This window comes from Serinus canaria, chromosome 10 (assembly GCF_022539315.1).
Source record: "Serinus canaria isolate serCan28SL12 chromosome 10, serCan2020, whole genome shotgun sequence".
NCBI lineage: Eukaryota > Metazoa > Chordata > Aves > Passeriformes > Fringillidae > Serinus > Serinus canaria.
The window spans coordinates 15906991-15927221 of record NC_066324.1 but is presented as its reverse complement, the minus strand read 5'-3'; the positions used below and the strand labels follow the sequence as shown (position 1 = coordinate 15927221).

Genomic DNA, 20231 nt, shown 5'->3' with positions numbered 1-20231 from the left:
CTATAGGCAATGCCAGGAACACATTCTCCCTGTTGTTTTAATAGTTTGATATATTTATGCAAAACCATTTGGTTAACATTTATCCTCCCTCTTTACTAAATGTTCAACATACCAACGCCAGAATAAATGCTGATTACAAATATACATCAGATTGAAGATGAAGCACACAGACTTAAAAACCTCGTTGAGTGATACGCTCAAATTTCTGTAAATACACACAGGTTTAATGCAATTATACTGTACATGTAAATATGTGCTGTCTGTTATGTGTACAGTATGTATAAATTCCTTTTCTAGCCACAATAAAATGTAAGCCATCAAGAGGATGTGGTATTGTACTAAACCTTTGCTAATGATCTTTACCCAGTCACTTCACTTCTCCCTTCCATCGACCTTTCCAACTCACTCTTACGATAGCCTGCTTATATTCAAGTTTGTTATTTTACTCGGTCCCGAAAAAAGTATTTTGATTCATTTTGTAAATATGACTGTAAAAATAAGAGATTTAATGTTGTCTTTTAAATACTCCAATTTTCATTCTAATATGAATGTTGTTATATTGTACTTAGAAACCGTACCTTTAATATTACATTACCTTTATTAAGTGCATTGAACACATCGATTTTAGATGTGCTTTATGTACTCTTATCCTGTAATAAAACTTCAGCTTCTAATGGAAAAAATCTGTCTTAATTTTTTTGTCAGTCAATTCTTCCTTGGTTTTCTGATTTACAGTTCAGTAGGTTTATTCCTTAAGGAATGCACTGATACAAAATTAGACTGCATGTATGTTAGAGCTGTTTTAGCATGTACATCATGTTTTGTCAGCAGCAGGGAAACAAGATGGCCCCAAACACCTTTTAAGCTCCCTTTTGGCCACTTTTCAGAATGAACGTGGATTAATGTAGCTTCCCTCTATTTGAAGGTGTCTTATTGGAAATCACCGTTCACAACATCAAGTGCAAAATACAAGAAATTTGGCACAAAACCCTCCCAGTGAGCACTCCCAGCAGAAATACTACTTTAGGTCTGATCTTAATGAGGATTTGGGTATCAAACTTTGGGTATCAAAGTTTTAATATAATTTAGGCATCAAGAGTCAGAAGTGCCACTCCCCTCTGCTCTGCTAACTTTAGGAATACCTGAATGTGTCAGCAGCATGTTAGTCTTAAGACTTCAGGCATGTGAAATTCTCATTCTGCACCTACTCAGAAATGCCTCAGTCTTGACAGAGCTTTTAACAGCTCAGTATTTATATGTCTGACCATGATCCAGAAATAGATTCTAGCATTCATCTTTGAAGCACTGTATCTGGAAGCAGCCTTCACCTACAGATAACTCTACAAAAAAAGTAGTGGAAGTGTTAACTCCTAGAAGGGGAGCACTAAGCAGTGCCACGTGTTCTACAGCAGCTCCATGTCTACAGCAGTCAAGACACTGAAAACAGATTTCATTTTCTTATCCTCAGGCCATGATCCTGCCCAGTCTTCCCAGTCACAGGAGAGTTCCTAACCACCAACATACAGGTTAGGGAACAGCTTTATAGAGAACTGTATAGTTCTATCTAAAACACAGGAATTTTTCTGAAGTGAGACAAACTGAGGACTCCCTCCTGTACCTGCCCATAAGGAAACCATAAGAAAAGCTAAACTGTACATTAGGAGGTGGTGGGTTTTGACCTCTGATGATTTCACAGAGCCACAGAACTGCTGAGGGTGACAGGGACATCAGAGGCCCCACGCAGGGTCTCCTTGAGCTAGCTGCCCAGGACCATGCCTAGCTTTTGAGTATTTCCAAGGATGGCGACCCTGAAACCTCCCTAAGCAACCTGTGCTACTGTTTCATCACCCTCACAGTGGAAACCTGTTTCCTGATGTTCGTGTTTGTGTCATGGAATTACAAAGATCACCCGTAGGAAGTAGTGCTATTTGATTACAAAAAATAACCAAACAATCACATACATGAAGGTTTTAGAGAGATGCAGCCTGAAGTAGGATTTAAGCTGCCACATTCACCAAGAAAAGCATTTTCACAATTCAGCTACAGAACTGTTGCTGTACCTGGGTTGGGAACTATGATCACTCCTTACAAGGGGGCAATTCCACTGCTGCACTCCGGGTAGGTCTGTCCAGGGGGACAGAAAACCTTTCTGTTTTTCTAAGATCAACAAATCAAGAGGGTAGAATTAAAATCACTGTCCTTAAAACTGATCTGCAAGCAAGCTGAAGTCTCCTTTGTTTGGTGGGTTTGGGAATAATTCTTAATCATCTCTGAGTTTTCCTGTATTTGTGTAATAGTGCCCCATTTTAATCACGGGACTCCAGGCACACACTCTGCCTTCATAATTTCCCCATCTTTAGAGCAGGAACCGTCATCACCTTTTCTTGTAACTCACAAGCAAATGAGTTTTCATCACCCAGACCTATGGGTTCTAAGAATACCCGAATTCCACATTTTACCACAGTGGGAAGCCGGACCATCAGTTTAAAAAGATTTTGCGGCTCTGCTCACGAGAAGTCAGCCAGGGAAACTGAATGCCTAAGAGAGGAAGGAAGCTGCTGAACGCAGCCTCCTCCATGGGCACCTCAGCCCTCACGCGCCTCCAACCCCTCAGTGACAGGCTGCCCCCCACCCCTGCACACCCGGAACGGGAGGAGCCACCCGGAACACCCACCCTCTACCCAGGGCCCCACCTCTGAAACACCCGGGAAGGGGCGGGATTTGACGCCCGAGGTATCCACCTCCTGCCTAGGCTCCGCTTGCGACCATGGAGCAAATCTCCCAGCACACTTCGGCTGCGCGCCACCATTCGCCCCGCCCGCCACAAAATGGCGGCCACACTCTGAGGCTCGGCTCGAGCCCGTTTCCCTATTGGCTGTCCCAGACCACCTGACGCATGCGCCGGCCGCTGATTGGCCAGAGTCCTGAGGCGGTGAGGGGAAGAAGCGCGAAGTTGCTGCCCTGAGAGTTTTACCAAGATGGCGGCCGCGGAGCCGCCGCTGACATGGTGAGCGCGTCTCCCTCTCCTTGAGCGGCCTGGCCGGGCGCACCGGAGGCGGGGACGATGGACGCAGCTCCGCGCTGCCCCGCCGGGAGCAGAACGCGCCGCGGGGCGGGCTCGGCTCCCGCCCCGCCGGCCGCCGCCCCGAGGGCGCGTGCGCCATTTGCTGTCACTCCCGCGATGGCAGCGAGAAGAGCGCGAAGGTTCCCGGGGGCAGCGCCGGGCTGTGAGTGCGGGCCGGCTCCGCCTCACGGGCCGTCAGGTCCCTTAAATCCCCGGCGGGGATTCTGGGCAGGGACTTTGTTCGTGCTTATAATACGAAAAGCTCTGCCAATTCGTAATTCGGCTCTTTAACCCTAGAGAGGCAAGGTTTGTTGGAATTTTAGTTTGTGAGGTAAAACCTAAATAAAATCCTCGCTCGTACCTTACACAGTAGTTGGGGAGGTTGGGATTGTATAAGCCCTGTTCACTTAAACGGCTGTATTAGAAAAAATAAAAAGGCAATGTAGGATATCAGATCAGTGTAGAAGACAAGAACAAATCTTTTCTGAGAAGCTAAAACTGATATATTTTTCTCAAAAGTTCCAGAGATTTCAACCCAGAGTTTCTTTTTGATTCATGAACCTGTGAAAGTATGAAACTCTCATCAGAATTTCACCATACTTAGAATTGATGTCTTGTATTAATGAAATTCTTTTGTACTGTGCAAAATATTTATTTTACTACCAAAATACCACAAGGCATTAGTACAAACATAACTTCCATAAAAAAGAAATCTGGAACCACTGTGTAGGTGGCCTCTCTTTTTTTCATATAAAATGATTCTTGGTTTTGTTTCTCAGGAGCAGATGTGCCCTTTAATTTTTGGTTGTTTTGCTATGTATTTATTTTTTAATTTTCTTTTATTAGGGATATTCCACCAAAAAATGGCCAAGAAGTATTCTTCTCCCATGAACTTTATGAGAAACATTCCTTGTCTCTGAGCCTCTCTGAACTCTGGCATTTATCAAACAGGTATATTATTTTATCACTTTGTGCTCTTTCTTACCATGCTATGGATGCAGCCCCATACTGCTTTGGGGAAAGCTGCCTGTTGTTTGGCACCCAAGGATTTCTTACAGCTGTTGGCCTGTGCTTTGTCTGTGGGGAAACCTCAGAAAGCAGGAGTCCAGGTTGAGTGCTTTGTTCTGGGAAATGAAGCTGTGTGAACACAGGTGGTAGAGGTAGAGTTGTTTTTGCACTTTTGCTGTCATTTTCATGTTTTCTTAGGTTGAGGAAGTAGAATGACATTGATTTCACATAGTGAGGAGCGTGGCTCATGCTGCTGGATCTCAGCATTTGGAGGACTCTATTTAGACTCTTGGTTTCAGAAGTTATTAAGCTGATAAGGGAGGTGAACGTGCTGCCTGGAGCATGAACCTTCACTCTGGGAGGAATGTGGGTGGGAATCCATCTAAGTGGGGAGTTCAGCTTGTTGGGAAATAGTTTGTTCAAAAGGGGAATGGCTTTTTATGTGTTTTTATGAACTGACAAATTGAGGGGGCTGCCTGTTACATCCCATGGCTTCATCCCACATCTTTAGCTAGAGAAGATCGTTCTGCTTCATAGCTCTTGGAGCAACTTTCCTTGCATTGGCAAGATAGGACCGCAGCCTCACAGCTTGTTGCTGGCACATCTGATACTGCTGGGTTTTTACTTAGCAGAGTTTCTGGAGTGGATAGTCAGGAGTGGGGATTGTGGCCAGCTGTGTCTGGTTTGGGTGGGTTTACAGCCGCAAGCTAAAGAGTTTGCACCTGGTAAAAATCAGAACTGGATGGAGCTGGGTTGTGTGACCAGAGTCAAGGGGAAGAGAAATTATACATGTTGAAGCAAGTGTGAAAGTAAAAGCTGGAGGAAATGTGCTAATTTTGGGCAGTTTCTCATAGATATTTACAAAAGTATATTTTCTCTTGGTGCAGAAGCAGTGAAAGCGGGTTGCTGATAAAATGCAGGGGAAAAATTTAAGCCGTCAGCTCAAATAAAGTATAATGCTGTAAATATGGCCAGAAAAGCTCTGTCAGATTATTTTGGTTTGCACCCCAATGAAGACTGTGACAGCAGTGCATAGTGAAATGATCTTGATGTGCTGCCATTTCATTCAGTGCTGAATATAGCCAATTTAAGCTGCTAGAATTTCTTGATGTTCTTACACTGGCATATCTGAGTCAGCATCTTGTTGCTGCTACAGCTTAATTAAATTTGCCAGTTTGTGCCACAAGGATGGACACATTCTCATATTTAGAGAGACAGCTGTGAAGTGTTATTAAGAACTGTGGATGTGATACTGCTGGGTTTGAATGACACTTGAGATGTTTTCTACTGCTGAAATAGTATCTTAAAAATATTCTTTTTCCAAGATCAGCAGTTAATGTGCATTTTGTTGGCCTTAAATATTTTCCTCTCTTAAGTACAATTATTTTAAATAGACCAGGGCTAGGCTGGTTGGCCTTTGTTTACTGGAGCTGCTTTAAGAACAAGCTTTATGTTACTTCTTTACTGTTGTTAAAACAGCCATGCCCCTTGCCCTACCCTACTATTATTTTTGGTGACTGATCCCAGCATTGTTTAGAATAGAAAATTAAATGCTTAATTTGTGTACTCTGTAAGAATTCCTTCATTGATATCTAGAATTTCTGTTGTTACAGTGAAGTAATTTTGATTTCCTTCTTCTGCAACAAAGGAAAGGCTTTTTTTAGTTAAATCTTTCTGCTTTACTATCAGAACTGACTGATAAGTCTGACCTTTCTGAGTGCAGTTTCTGAGCAGTGGCCACCAGTGAGTGGTGAAATGTGTAGATTCTTTATCCTTTCATTAATAAGGTGTTTCCAGAACAAAGAATGTGCTTCATATTTAGCTTGTTAACACCATTTGTTTTTGTTTTTTTTTTTTTTTAATTATAGGGGAATAGAATGTAAGAAAATAGTGCAGAAAGTAATCTTACCCCTAAGGAGTTGCAGCTGGGCTAATTATCACAGATTGAGAACAGGCCTGACTTTAACAGGCCACAGCTGTAACCAGTGAGAAGAAGAGTGCTACACAAGAGTGGGTTGGCTGGTTGAGATGGGAAATGGAGTCAGCTGGCTGCTTTGTGAAGGAGAGAGAGTCAGTGCTCTGAGGAGCTGCCCACGAGAAACCCCAGGAAGGTTTGAAACTTTTGTGATAAGGAGACAGCAGTGTGGAACCCCTGGGAGAAGATGACGTCAGAAAACCCTACCTTTTTTGTCTGTTTTTAAAGCACTTGCAGACCTTCTGCTGGCACTAAGGGTTAGTCTGATTGTACAGGGGAAGTTTTAGAGAAAGAACAGGCCACTGGCGCAGATAGGAATTGGAATAGCGGTGTCTCGGAGCAGTTCAGGCTTGCACAGCTGCTTTTGTTGGTTCTGATTAATATTAGTATTTATGTGAGAGCTGCAGATTGGTTCATTTGTTACTTTTCTTTCAGAGAGGCAAAGAAAAATGCAGAGGCATTGGCAAACTCCTCAGAAAACAGACAGGCTTGTGGCATGCAGGCTGCAGAGTCACTTGAGGTGGAGGCTAAAGGCCCAGCTGATGACCATCCTCTCCCAGAACCCAGACTCCCCTATCCCTTTACCTCTTGTTTGACTGAGAAGGAGCAGAAGACATACTTGTATCTGATGACTAAGTTCTCAAAAAAAGGAAACCATTTCCAAGTTAATGAAGCAAGTCAGAGGGAATTTTTCACATATATGGTAAGATATGAACATATGACCATTACAGAGGGAGTCATGCAATTTTTTTTCTTGCAAAGAATAAAGGAAAGGGGGAAAACTTGTTTTGAGTTCAATTTGTCATAGAATTCGTGTTATTATGGAAGGTAATAAAGCTTTGAAGTACTCGAGATAAGATGTTTAAGTTGAGTCCTGTAAAATGTAATTAATCAGGAAATTGTTTTGAGCTATTGCATTTGGTTTCCCGTGCTTCCGTATTAATGCTCATTTCTTTATTTTATGCTGTACCAATGGAAATTTTGTTTCCAGGCTCATCAGTCACTACTGTGTTGTTGTTACTTACAATTTCTCGTGAAATCAGAGCTCTTTGTGACTTTGCCATGTAAACGTCATCAACCGTGTCTTGTAACCTCTCTATTTATAAACCACTGTATCAAGGGAAACTTGCTGTTTGATGGGGATAGTGTGTTGTTGGTTTGGGATTTTTTTTAAAGGAAATAGACCTTGCAAAATTTTTTTTACTTAACTGAAACTGAACACTTGTCAAATTGAGTAGCAAGTGGAATTTTTCCTTCCCTCATGTCATTACCTGTACTGTCTCTCTGGAAATTTTGTTGGTTATATGTCGAGTGTAGAGGATTCTGTTTTGTCTTAAAAATAGATTTTTCCTTCCCCTAGCAAATGAAAGAAGTCGTAAACAATGAAATCGCGGAATTTATGAAATTTGCCCAAAATGCTGCAAAGAGCTGTGCCCAGGATTATGATGCCATCTCTGAAGATGCCCTACGTTATACTGAGGTAATTACCACTGCCATGCTTAAACCCTTAAAAAATCATCTTGGGATCATGATCAGGATAGGCAGAAGTTCTCATGGTTGTGGTGTTCCCTGCCCTGCTGATTTCTGTTGGGATGGGATGGAGAAGTGGCCATTTCCCCTGCTTTGCACAGGTGGCTGGGCCTGTGCTTCAATGGAGCCAAAAAGATGTCCTAGAAGAAATCACTGCAAAAATACTTACTCATCAAATAAATAAATTGCTTCTTTCTATTCGGGAAAGGAGGAGCTGCATTCTAAGTGTGCATTTCCATTAAGAAGTGGCTCCTAGATGTACACTGCTGGGCTTAGCTCCACAGGAAAGCTTAGTAACATGTCACAGTAGCAGGTTATAAAGTGACTTTAATTGGAAGTTGCTGAGGCTTTAATCATAACCCTCTGCAAGTTCATTCTGTGTTAAATATCCACTTTGATGATTCTAAGATCAAACATGATTGCAACTTCATGCATCATTCTTGGGGTTTTAGCACATTTTTGAATAAAAGTTCATTACATTTTCCCGTTGGTGAGTTAACACAGAGTTTGGGCATATGTGAAGACAAACATCTTGCTTTCTTTTTTTTTGCCCCCTAAATACTGGGATTGGCTTTGCAATTTTGTATCTTGTTATCTGGTCACAAAATGTGTCTCCAGACTTCAAGTCCTATTTATTGTTAATACCCTAACTTAAAAATTGAGGCCCATATTTTGTTTTAACCAACTTGAAGAAATAACTCTTTCTAGTTACTAAATAAAATCTAAATATCCTAAGTACTTAATTCAGGTATTGTAAAAAATTATGTAGAGTTGACAGGACAGTGAGTTTCAGCACAAATGGAATCATCCTATGCCTTTACCTTTGAGACTTCTGCCTAGGCTTAGTGTAAGCTTGGTGGTAACACAAAATAATATTACTTCCTCTAAAAGCCAAGATAAATAACTAAAAAGAAAATTACCTGTTTAGCAAATTGCAGACTGTACTGAACTGTATGTTTTTAATGATTGGCCTGAGTTGTGTGCATACATTGTCAGCCTTGCTTATGAAGGGCTGAGGAGAATCTGGAATATAGTGCAGTTCTCATAGCAGTGATTGGGAGAGTATTATGGGTACCTGTAAGTTTTTAAATGCAACTTGAAATTACAGAAGAAACTTCTCAAAATTAAAAAAATCCCCCCAAAATCCCCCATCCTTATGAAAGATAAAAATGAATAAATTATTTTTCCTTTTTTGTTAGGAATTGCTACGTGCATGTCTTGGACGTGTGCAGAAGTATCCAGAGGTTTACACCCTGCAGGAGATCATGAGTATCATGGGAGGAAAGTTTCATACACAGCTGACCTTTAGGCTGGAAAAAAATCTTCTTGCAATGGTAGTACCTTATGTACACAGATTAGATGTGTGGGGGTTTTTAAGTAAGTAGAATTACATCAGAGTTGTGTTAGGCAAGGATTAGGGATTTTTGCAACTATTACCCAGTCCTTGAGTTAGGGGTTATAATTTATAATTTAAATGATTAATTAAAACTTTAATAAAATTATTTTGGTCATAAGTCTGTTAACCTCTTTTACCAGATGTTTGCCATAAGAAGATGACATTAATAATATGTTCTCTCATATCATATAGCTTGATAGTGGACCTGTGTAAATTTCTTGTATTTTTCTTCTTTAGAAATGCAGTGTTGGGTGAGCATGATTGCTGTGAAAGCTGTTTTTTGATGCTGCTTGTTTTCCCCCAGGGTACAGCAAGACGTGATAAAACAGATTTCCCTTCCATGCCTGTTCAGCTGCCCACAGACTATAGCACTGTTACATCTATTATAACCCCAGAAAAAAAGGCTCATGTGATGCATCATGTAAGTAACCCTTTTATTGTTATTTTAAGGCATATTTTTGACAGAAGTGCAATCTGATCCTTTTTATGTCTTGAACAGTTTTTAGACTGCATTGGACCATTAAATGGCTGGTATTTCTGTTTGTGTTCTTCTACTGCAAAAATCAGGGAGTTTTCATTCTGTAGAACTGAGATTTTTTGACTGTTTATTCCACATAGCTTTTCCTCAGCTATTTTAAGGAGTTTCTTCACATATCAAAACCCAAGCTTTCAGCAGCAGCACTGTAATTTCACTTGCCGAAGAAAGGAGCAGAGGTGATGCAGGATAATGGTATAGGCCTCAAAGATGTTAAACAGAGCCCTTCTGATGATGGCTGAGGGGGCAGCAAAAAGAACAGAGCTGGGTTTTTCTTACTTCTCTCATGGTCCTCAGTGCTCCTGGCTCCCATTATCTTCATAGTCCTTGATGATGTTCTTCTGCCTCATGAGCATTCCCAGCCTCCTTCCTTCATGGAAATATGTACTTGTAAAATTTAACAATTTTATCATTTCAGTTCTCAATTTGTATTCTTGATGGGTTTATATTTGTTTTAAGGTTCTTGATATCTAATCAGTATTGAAACAACTGGGCAGTTTTAACCATACTTCAATATTGGATGTCTTCATTGTGCTGTTGCTTGACTCATAAGATCTGAAGTGTATATTTGTGAGTTCATCTGGTTTGGGGGATTTTTTTTTGCTTTGGCACCTTCCCATATTTCATTATTATTGAAATTCCTGTTCAACCTGGTAATTCAAATGTGTCTAAATACAAGCTTAAAATCTGTGTTTTCTTATGCTGCAAAGTGAATGCATAAGATTCAGCTGAAAACCTTCAGGGAAGTTTTTGTTTCTTTAATTTCCTTTTGAAGCCTGGCACTGTGGTAGTCCTTGGACTTTTTTGGGGGGTAGGGGTTGTATATATCCATATTTGGTTGGGTTTGGAGGTTTTTCTTGTAAATTTAAATTTATGTGTATTTCTTAAAAGAAGAACTTTGGAAGAAATAACTTTATTTTTTTCTCTTTAGGATATTAGTTCAGATTCAAATGCAGAAAAACTTGCTTTGAAATACTGTCCTCATGTTGTTTTAAGTAATCAGTCATTATTTACTTTACTGAATAATCATGGACTGAACTACAAGGAACAGTGGGAAATTCCAGTTTGTGTTAAAATGGTCACTGTTGCAGGTATGGGATGTTTTTATTATTCAAACTATGGGGGGGGTGTTGTCCAGAGAAGCTGGATAGCTGATCCAGGGTCACTGGATATTGTTTCCTATACCTTTTCCACCTCGTTACTGAGAATAATAACAACCTCTATGGTTAGTAAATGTTGAATTTGGACATTCAGCTGTTTTCCACCTGGGGGGAAAAAGCCAAAACAAAAAAATGGTTAAAGCCAGTTTTACTTTTGTTCATAAAACAGGGAGACTGTGTTCACCAGCTGTCTTGGTTTCTCTGCTGGGATGGGCAGGGCATTGCTTTTATTTTTGGAGGATTCAGATGTATAAGTGTGTTTAGGTGCAAACAAAGGAGTGGAGCAGCAGAGCCTGGGCCGAGTTAACTGCTTAGATGAGAAATAAACTGCAGCTATCACTTGGGCAATGAGACTTTAAAAAGAATTGACTTTCCAACAAGGAAGAAGAAAAGATATTTTTGGAAAACAGAATTTATTTGATGATAGGATGCTGTATAGGAAATGATGAATCCTCTGTTCTTATTTTACAAATTCTCTACTTAGAACTGCATTTGAAATATGTTCAGCTATTAATGTGGTGTGTATTGCTGCTGCAGGATCGCAATAATTCACACCATATCTGGACATACTTTTATCTTCTGTTGTTAGTGAATGGAAGGATCATTTTTCATTTCTTCTGCTGTGTATGTGCAGTGGATTTGACTGTAATTGGAAGTTGAAAGATTTATTATTTAAATAATACAACAGTATTTCTTCCTTTCATTTAATACGTACCCTTCTCATTCTTGGAAAGGTAGCAAACCAGCTAAAGTGGTTTATGTTGATCCACCTCTGCTGAGAAAAGAAATGACAGTACGAGAGAGGAATCAAATCTTCCATGAAATTCCAATGGATTTCCTAGCAACTAAAACATCTTATGTTCCAATTTCTGATGTATCAATGGACAAACCAGCTGAGGACAACCTGTTTCAGTGGGAAGTATGTAGGTTCACATATTCTTAAAAATAAGCAAAACCAAAACCCTGTGTTAAAATTCCTGAGTTCCTTTTCCTGTGATGAAGGGAAATCAAGGTTTTCTGTTGATGGTCTTTCTCAGTTAGAGACCCTGTCTAGTTCCTTTAAGTGCTTCTACGTGGGCATCTCAGCCTTAATATTTACTTCATTAAAATGTCTTTTGATCAGTTTGCTTCAGTGGAAGAAGTTTTGTGAACTTTTACTCTTTAGAAAGGCCTTTAGACTCATAGGACCCAAGATATTCAGTGGTAAACAAGAGCAATTGTTTTTCACTTGTTGATCCTCTTTCCTAACAGTGAAATGTGGATGGTAAAGCATTTTTTTTGTGATATCAGTTCAGCAATGTCTCATTTCTTAGGGTTTTTTTTTGGTTGTGGTGGTTTTTTTTTTTTTTTTTGGTGGTGTTGGTTTTTTTTTTTTTTTTTTTTTTTTTTTTGGTCTTTTTTAATTTTATTGCTTTCTCATCCCTGTGGTAAGGTGTGTCCTGACACCTACCAGTGCAGGACAATTCCTCCTCCAGATGAGACAGGGATGGACTTCGATGATGATGTTACAGAGCTTGAAACTTTTGGAGCAACAACCAAACTCTCAAGAGCTTCTAAAATGGAAACTACTTTTTCTCCAGCTACTAATACTGCTAAAATTTTATCTAAAGGCCTGAAAACTGGGGGGAAGAATTCATCTGCCATAAACAGAGGAGATGAAGAGGAGAAAAACATCCTTTCTGAGCAAGAAGATTCAGCCTGTGCCAGTGTGCAGCTTCCATCATTAGATGGCATTCCATGCTGCAGCCCTCAAGAACATTCTCCTTGTAAAAGCTTTCAGTCAGTGGAGGTAGGACTGAACAAAGCACAGGATGTCATGACCAAGGAAGTATTGGACAGTGAAACAAAATTAAATCCTCTACCTGTTGCAGTGAGTTCTGAGAAAGAGCCTGATGCTGCACAGAAAAAAGAGACTTACGCTTCTTTATGTAGCAGTGACACGGATGAAGAGCGTTTGGTGATTGATTCAGAGTGTGAAACCACTGCTCCTTGCAAGCCAGCTGTACCACCAGCTGTGTCCTCTACCTCAGCAGAGACTGTCAGATCTCCTTGCCCTGCCCAGAGTCCTTTAGCAAGTGTCACTGACTGCTCAGATAGCCCAGATCAGGAGAAAAAAGCCTCCAAGAAACCTCCAAGAAAGTTATCCAAAGAATTGGATCCTGTCGGGCAAATTTTGAAAATGCAAACTGAACTTCTCAAGTCCCCTTCCTCAAAAGCTCACGAGCCAGTGGTGAGCTGTGATAATTCTAATGCTGTGCCAGCCCAGCTGCCTCACTCTCCAAAACCACTGGTGACCTCCAGCACAGAAGCTGGGCCAGCCCCAGCCTCCAATCCCAGCAGCTCCACTAGAAATACTTGGACGTGGCTTTTTGAGGGAGTGCCAAAGAGTAAGTGTGGTCATTGTGTAAGGAGGAAAATTGAATCCCATGTGTCAATAGTGCATCTATTACATCTCTTCAGCGATGTGGCTCAAGTTAACAGTGCCGTTTCTGTGTGGGAATTACTGTCTTGCACACAGAAGGGAGCATTGGGAGCTGTTTGTCCACAGAGGTGAATGTGAAATAACTGTTTTACTGTAGAGAAATAAGTTGTTATACACCAGGTTCTTAAGAAGAGAAATCATTTGGTAGTGGAATGAGTTCTTTTTGCATAGAAATTCAAATATTTGAGTAGTTTAGTCTGCAAAAGTAGTTTCTTGTCAATCAAAAGTAAAATTATTTTAATTTCTTGTAGAACAAAAATTAATCAAATTATGCAGTTTAAAATGGGGTGGAAATTAAATTTGTACGTCTTAAGTTTTGAGTTTCCTGGTTCAGTTGCTGTTGCTTAACTCCCAGCACTCTGTCCCAGAAGGCAAATGAGGATTCACTACAATCCACCTCTCCAGGTTTTGAGGCCATTAGCTGGGTATGGAATCTATGCTGTCCCTGGACCTTAGCCCAGAATTACAGTTGGGAAGATCCTGGGGACCATGGCCCTGGAGGATTTCCTCACATGCCTGAGTTGCTTCTGAACTCCGTGCAGCTGAAGTTAGAAACACTTCATTCTGTTGGATAATTATGCAGGAAACCAAATAGGTTGTGTCAGGACAGATCCTCTTCTCAAATATTTAATTCCAACAAATCTGTGCTTTTTGGTGGGAAAACATATTTGGTGTTTTCTGAGGAGGTGTGCATTTCATCATGTAGGAATTAATTACTTAATCTATAGGTTAGCACAATTAATTCCATTATAGTTGACACTGTGTTATCACTTCCTACATTTTCGTTGCTTTAACTGAATAATCACTAAGACCATGTCTCCTCCCTCAGTTTAAAAGGCTCAGAGGCATGATGTTTTATTTCTCTCTGTGTTAAAAAGATGGAGTATAGGATTCAGATGTCTTATTATAAATTTTTTTTAATAGAGATTGTGAAACCAATATTGCCAACATGCTGAAAAGGGACTGTGTAGGAATAGAAAGCATAATTCTACAATTTGAAAGTTCTGTAGCAAGCTGAGAAAGCTCTTTGCATGTCTATTTTGCACAAAGCCAGCTCTGAGTTATATATTTTGCTAACAGAAAATTACTTCCAGTTCCTTGGATAATATCTCCTACAGTTTGCATGCACATAAACTCTAAATTTAATGTTAAAAATGTATTTGTTCATAGCACTACAGCAATTCCTATTTGTAGGTATAGTTTGGGGACATATTTCCACATATCTGCAAGACAAAAAAAAGAATTGGATACATTTTCAGCAAACCAGTTTGGAGTCTGCTGTGCTTATTTGAAACATTTTGTTAAAATGTTCCTAAGGGTTGAAGGGATGTTTGTTCATGTACTCAAAGCTGCCCTGGGAGATGCAGTAGCACCTCTTGAATGTGCTGGTGTCCAGATTGATCTCCATGTGGTGCAGAGACTTGTGCTGCCATCCAGACCTGAGACCTGAGTTACTTCAGGGCCTGATGAATGTATGGCAGCTCTCATTGTAAATAAAATGCCATTCATTGTAAATAAATTTTTCTCTCCTTTGTGCTGAGTGACTGTTGCTTAAAAAGAAGCTTTTGAACTACATTTATACAAGACTGGAGTCTCATATTTGGAGTTCTTTTCTTGTTTGTATGAGAAATCAAACGATGTGGGATTATTTAGAAATATATTCTTTAAGAGAAAATGTTTCCCAAATGTAATTATTTTTTTTAATATATGAGGTTTTTGTGCCTAACAAAGTAGTTTTGACCCCTAAAATCATAGGAAACAAAACAGATCCTAGAGTAAAAAAAAAAAAACCCTGTACAAAAAACTGTACTGCAAGGGAACAGAGCTAATCAGCTTCATTGAAAAAAATGTCCAAACTTGACATATTCTGATTTACTCATTTTGTCTAGCAAAGCTGCCAAGTGACCTTCAGCTGCTTGAAGAAGACCCCTCAGAGTATCAGGCTCCTGAGGAAGGCAATGTTGTGTACAAGCTCTTCAGTTTGAATGATCTGCTCTTACTCGTGCGTTGCAGTGTGCAGAAGGTCAAGTCGCTGACACAATACCAGAAAAAGAAAAAAGCCTTAAAGGTGAGGAGTTTGTTTTCAGCTTTTTTTGGTTTGTTTTTTAAACAGTTGTGCTCAACTCTGAAATTTGTGGGATTCCCAGTCTTTGACAGCATTTATACTGTCACTGAGGCAGCTGGGACTCTGCCATGTGTCTTCTATGAGTAAATATTTGTTATAGCAGGACAGGGAAGAATAACTTGGGATTTCTTTAAAAAAGATTTTCTTTACAAGATTTCTACTTGATTAGAACATAAGGAAATGTGATTCTCCATTTTTTACTACAGTAATATGCCTGTGTAATGATACTTATGTTAAAAAAAAAAAGTAATTTTGAACTATTGTTAAAAGTTAATGGAGTAGTTAGGGTTTGGGCCAAGGCTTTGAGAATGTTCGTGACCATAAATACTTCCAAGCAGGATTCAGCCTTGCTATCATGCCTAGTTAAGCAAGGAAATAGGAGATAAAATGAACAGCAGAGAACATACAAAGAGATTGTTTGTCCTGCTTAAAAATACTGTGGCATTTCTTAGCAAATAGTTTCTCTCGTGGAATTAAATGGTTTGAATGCAACTGTAATCAAAATACTCCTTGCAGCATGAAGAGAAGGAAACTTTATTCTGTAATTTTCAATAATTTGTAATTTTTTTAAGAGTCCTGTGAATCATTCAGCAAATTTGTTGTGGTATGTCCCTCCTGAGAATCCCAGAATTACAGCAGGCAGGTGTTTTGTGAGGTGTTTGTGCTATGTTGACATAGAAATAATCATTGTAACACTGATTACTTGCCAAGAGTCTGTGCTTAGAATCTTATTTTGAAGAAATCCCATCTTTTTACTATTGATCCACTGCTTATAAAGTCTTGGAATAACTGCTTCATTATTCAGAAACCAATCACTTGTTAATTTTTTTTCAAATTTCTGTTTAAATTTAAATTGTGGGTTGTCAGTGAGAGCTGGCAGTGCTCATTGGGGTTAACTCACTAGTTAAGGTATTTCAAGTGATGTTCTGACAGGACTGATAAGTGGCAGAATTCTGCTAATAATGGGCTAATTAGAAATATTGTGTGTTTTTTCTTAAATTGCTGCAGAGGGCAGTAGAGCACAGAAGTGTAAACTTGAAATTAATTTAGTCACATGGAAAAATTACTGAGTGTCAGAATTTTATTTGTAAAAGCTTGCCCCGGCCTTTTTTTTTCTTTTTTTTTTCCCCTGTTGATTTCACCTTTCTCTGTCTAAAGTCTCTGTACTCCAAAGTTTGTATGGATTTCATAAATTGTGAACCTTAAAACAAAATCTCTGAGATGTCTTTGTCACTTCAGCTATGGAGGACTGTGGTTATTATAAACTACAATATGTGGTTAAATTGTGGATATTTTTGGACAGTGAGTGCTATTTTTTCTCTTATTTCTGTTTTCCAGCCAGCTCCCATATTTCTGTTGCCCAAACTGGAGTACCAAGCCTACTACGGTGTCGAAGCTCTTACAGAAAGTGAAGTGTGCCAGCTGTGGACACAGAGTATGCTGCATTCTAAATGCTTATTTTATATTGGTAAGTTCATGTCTGGAGTTTTTGCTTAAGCCACATGTATGGGTGAGTATTTGTAGAATAACACGAGAGATATTAAAGGTGTATTCCATAGATCCTTTCTTATTTTAACCTTCTAATTTTGCTTTTTCATGTCTATCTTGAGTAAGTTTTTTGTCTAAAATTTCTGTTGGGTGCTGGATGAGGAAGTTCCAGCTTTGGTTTTAGATAAATACAATCAATGTCCTCTAGAAAATGCTGTATTCATATTTGTACAAAGACATTTTAAAAAGTCAGGTAAGTTCTTATGTCTGTTGAGATATATGTTGTGTAGAGAAATTAAAATGATAGATATATAAGGAACATGGCCAGATTATTTTAACAACAATTCTAATAAATGGAGAGCTTTCTGATACTAATTATCTTGTAATTAATTAGATTTTTTAAAGGAAAATTTGCAACAAAGTGGTTGGTTGATACTTAGAATCTGCTTGGCACATGCTACTGAGTGAGGGCAATCCTGTTTGTACAGTAAGGAATGTTCTGCAGTGGGGATTGCCTTGCTTTTTTTGTAGAAACAAATCTGGTTTTTTGGGTTGTTATGGCAGCAGTTGTGGCCTGTGGTTGCCTAACCTTTCCACTTCTACACTGAATTACACTTTTGCTGTTGTTGGCTCACATCAGAATGCTATTTTAGAAATGCCGACTTCTCTGTTTTCCAGTTTCTACATGCAAGCTAGGCAAGCTACCACAGAATTATTAGGATTATGTGACATCTAATGCATTTGCCAATTGCATCCTGGTCTCCTCTCTTTATTCAATGGAAATTATATTTCTAATTTTAAACTTTAAAAGCAGTATTTGATGTGATTTTTCTATTCCATTAAAAAAGAAATCCTTATGAGGTGCTAATTATGTACAGAGTTCCGTTTGTAACTGTACCTTAATGTACAGTACAGAGGCCTTGCTGCTCTCTAGCAAGCAGAGCACTCTGAGTGCATTCTGAATATTTACACTGAGGATGTGTCCAGCATACTGAGCTGCACTGCAGTTGGGCTTCCTGTAGGAAATGTTATCCAAGTTTTTATTAACATTTCTAGAGTGGCAAGCAGCATGAGGAAACAGTGAACTGTGGAGAGAGGGCTGATGTTTGTGAAGTACACAAGGTAAAGGAGTGAGTGTCTAGCTAATCTCCCAGTACAGGAAATTGAAGGTATGGCTTGCACAGGAGTTTGCAGACAGCTCATCCAGCCACCACCTCTTTTTATGGAGGTTCTCGGCAATGTAGGAGACAGCAGGCTGGGTGTGCAGGTGTTGTTGCAGATGAAGAGTCCTCCCCTCCCAGCACAGCTTTCCTCTATCTCCTGTAGGTCCCTGCTGGCTGAGGAACAGGCAGTGCCCTGGGCTGGCAGGCTGCACTGGCCTGGCCTCCAGCACATCTCTGTTCCCATGCTTGGGATGAAGTATCCTTGATGAAGAAGCACTGGTTATTCCAGTTGTGTTGGTTTGTCAGCTCCTGGATACTTTTTGCAGAAGCAAGCCCTGGGGCACACAGGAGTTCTCCTTTTGTGGGCTCTGAGGAGGTGCAGGATACTCTGGGTTGTCACTGTCCTGCGCAGTAAATGGGTATTCCAGGCCTGTGGGGCAGATTCTTGGTACTGCCATGTAGTTTCTTACAGAGTAGGTAAAAAAATGTGGAAGTAAATATCTATTCTAGAGCATCTACCACAGTTTTTAATAGGCAGCTGTTATCATATTCTACTTGGGCAGTCATCTTCTGCTCTGGGTATATTGCAAGGCAGCTGTGAAATTCTGCCTTTCAGTTTGTATTCCTAAGGGAGCTGTGAAAAATGCAGTCTTGCACTCAGATTTACTCAGAGGGCTCCTTGCAGCAGAGAGCTTGGTCCTGAAACTCCAGGGACAGTTCTCTGAGGGTGATGATATCCTGGTGTTATGGGCAACCTGAAATAGGGTTAATCTCTCATGCTCTGTCACTAATCTGATACCTGACAGTAAGACTGCTGCAGTGATCTGTTCAGTGTAAGGAGAAAGGCAGAGAGCTTCTGAAATCCTGCTATAATTTGAATTAAGTGAAATGCTGTGTTCTATAATAAAAGAATTTTTACATGAAACATTTTGTAAAGCCATAAAGTTACTGCTCTTTTTAAATTTACCTCACAGTATGACTGTGGAAGGATGGAACAATATGGTTTGAAAACTATCATCTTACTAACACAGTACCTACAACTTGCATTAATGATCAGACCGTTAAGCCTTTAACTTAAAATTTTAAGCATTTATCAGACTTCAGTGTCAAACTGCATTGGTGGTTTTGGCTCTTGAAAAAGCTTAATTTGCTGTCTCAGCCATCTCAGACTTAACTGTGTTGCCAGGCAAGTATGGATGAAAGGTTCCTTGGACCTTGGTCTGTGCCCCATAATTGTCCAGCACTGTTGTGTGTGACAGGAGGAGGATCTCAGCTCTGCTGTGACTCAGGGGTTGAGCAGAAATCAGATCTGTAACCATGGCCGGGGGGGGAAATGAAGCTGAGGTGGTTTTTTTTTTTTAGGATGTTCTCAAAAAGCAGAGATACTATCATCAAACAAAGAGCACTGTCTTCCTCTTGCTAGCTAGCACCTGCCTTGGTTAAGTCCCCTTGCTGCTCAGATAGGAAATCCTGTATCTGCAAAGGCAGTAATCTCTGTGACAAGCTTCCCAAATAAGGCACTTATACTTGTCTAAGCAGTAAATAAACTTGTGATAAGCTTCACTGATTAATAGGAGCCTTTTACCCTGACCATTACTCACTTATTTACATTAAGTGCCTAAGCAAAACTTTCTGCAAGAACAGTTTACATTCAAGTGCATGGAATAATATTGGCCTTTAACATTATTTGAAGAATGGGTAGAAAAAAAATACTTAGTCTTGGGTAACTTACTACTTGTCGAGTATTTTCAATCAGTCACTTCTCAAAGATATAGTTATATAAACTAGGTGGAAGTAGTTCGTAGATATTTTGTAATTACTGGGTTTTTCCCAGTTATGTTGTGAGTGTGTTTAGAAGTAGAGAAGTCTGATTTAAGGAGAGGCTGGTGAGGAATACAGAACTCAAACAGATGTTTTTTTTAATTATATTTTTTTAATAATGACTTCAAGCCTCTTTTTGTAGTCAGCAATGTAAAATACAAAATTTTGCTACTTACTTTTGATATTAGTATTTTGTGCAAGACTAACAAATGTACAATGTTTAAAAGAAATGGGTTGTCCTAGTGCATCTTTTTTAATTTGTTGGAGTGAGAGTTATTACTTAGTCTTCTTACACAGCACATAAACTTAGAGATGGGTAGCTTGGAATGTGCAGTGCTTTGATTTAGCAGTTTTAACTGTGCAATTGAAGCATTTACACTTCCTAAGAGAGCAGATTTGTAGGAAGACAGTAAATTCCAGAGTAGGCTGTATTTTATTATGCTGCCTTTTCCTCATCCTCCTTCTGGGAGCTGAAATAGAATAG

At 39.6% G+C, this 20231-nt stretch overlaps 1 protein-coding gene across 3 annotated transcripts in view; it reads left to right on the top strand.

The window, feature by feature from the left end:
- Positions 1-2864: 2864 nt before the first annotated feature.
- The window catches only part of ICE2 (interactor of little elongation complex ELL subunit 2), a 31884-nt gene continuing 14517 nt past the window's right edge, over positions 2865-20231 (top strand). For all 3 annotated transcript variants that reach the window (XR_003944895.2, XR_003944894.2, XM_009090110.4), the window contains exons 1-11: positions 2865-3007; positions 3911-4015; positions 6483-6750; positions 7408-7527; positions 8777-8911; positions 9278-9394; positions 10440-10599; positions 11403-11587; positions 12101-13055; positions 15040-15218; positions 16614-16743. Coding sequence is in view for 1 of the 3 variants with exons in the window: in XM_009090110.4 (XP_009088358.3) it covers positions 2979-3007; positions 3911-4015; positions 6483-6750; positions 7408-7527; positions 8777-8911; positions 9278-9394; positions 10440-10599; positions 11403-11587; positions 12101-13055; positions 15040-15218; positions 16614-16743 (2383 nt within the window). In the remaining 2 variants the exon portion in view is untranslated. The remainder of the gene's footprint in view (positions 3008-3910; positions 4016-6482; positions 6751-7407; positions 7528-8776; positions 8912-9277; positions 9395-10439; positions 10600-11402; positions 11588-12100; positions 13056-15039; positions 15219-16613; positions 16744-20231) is intronic.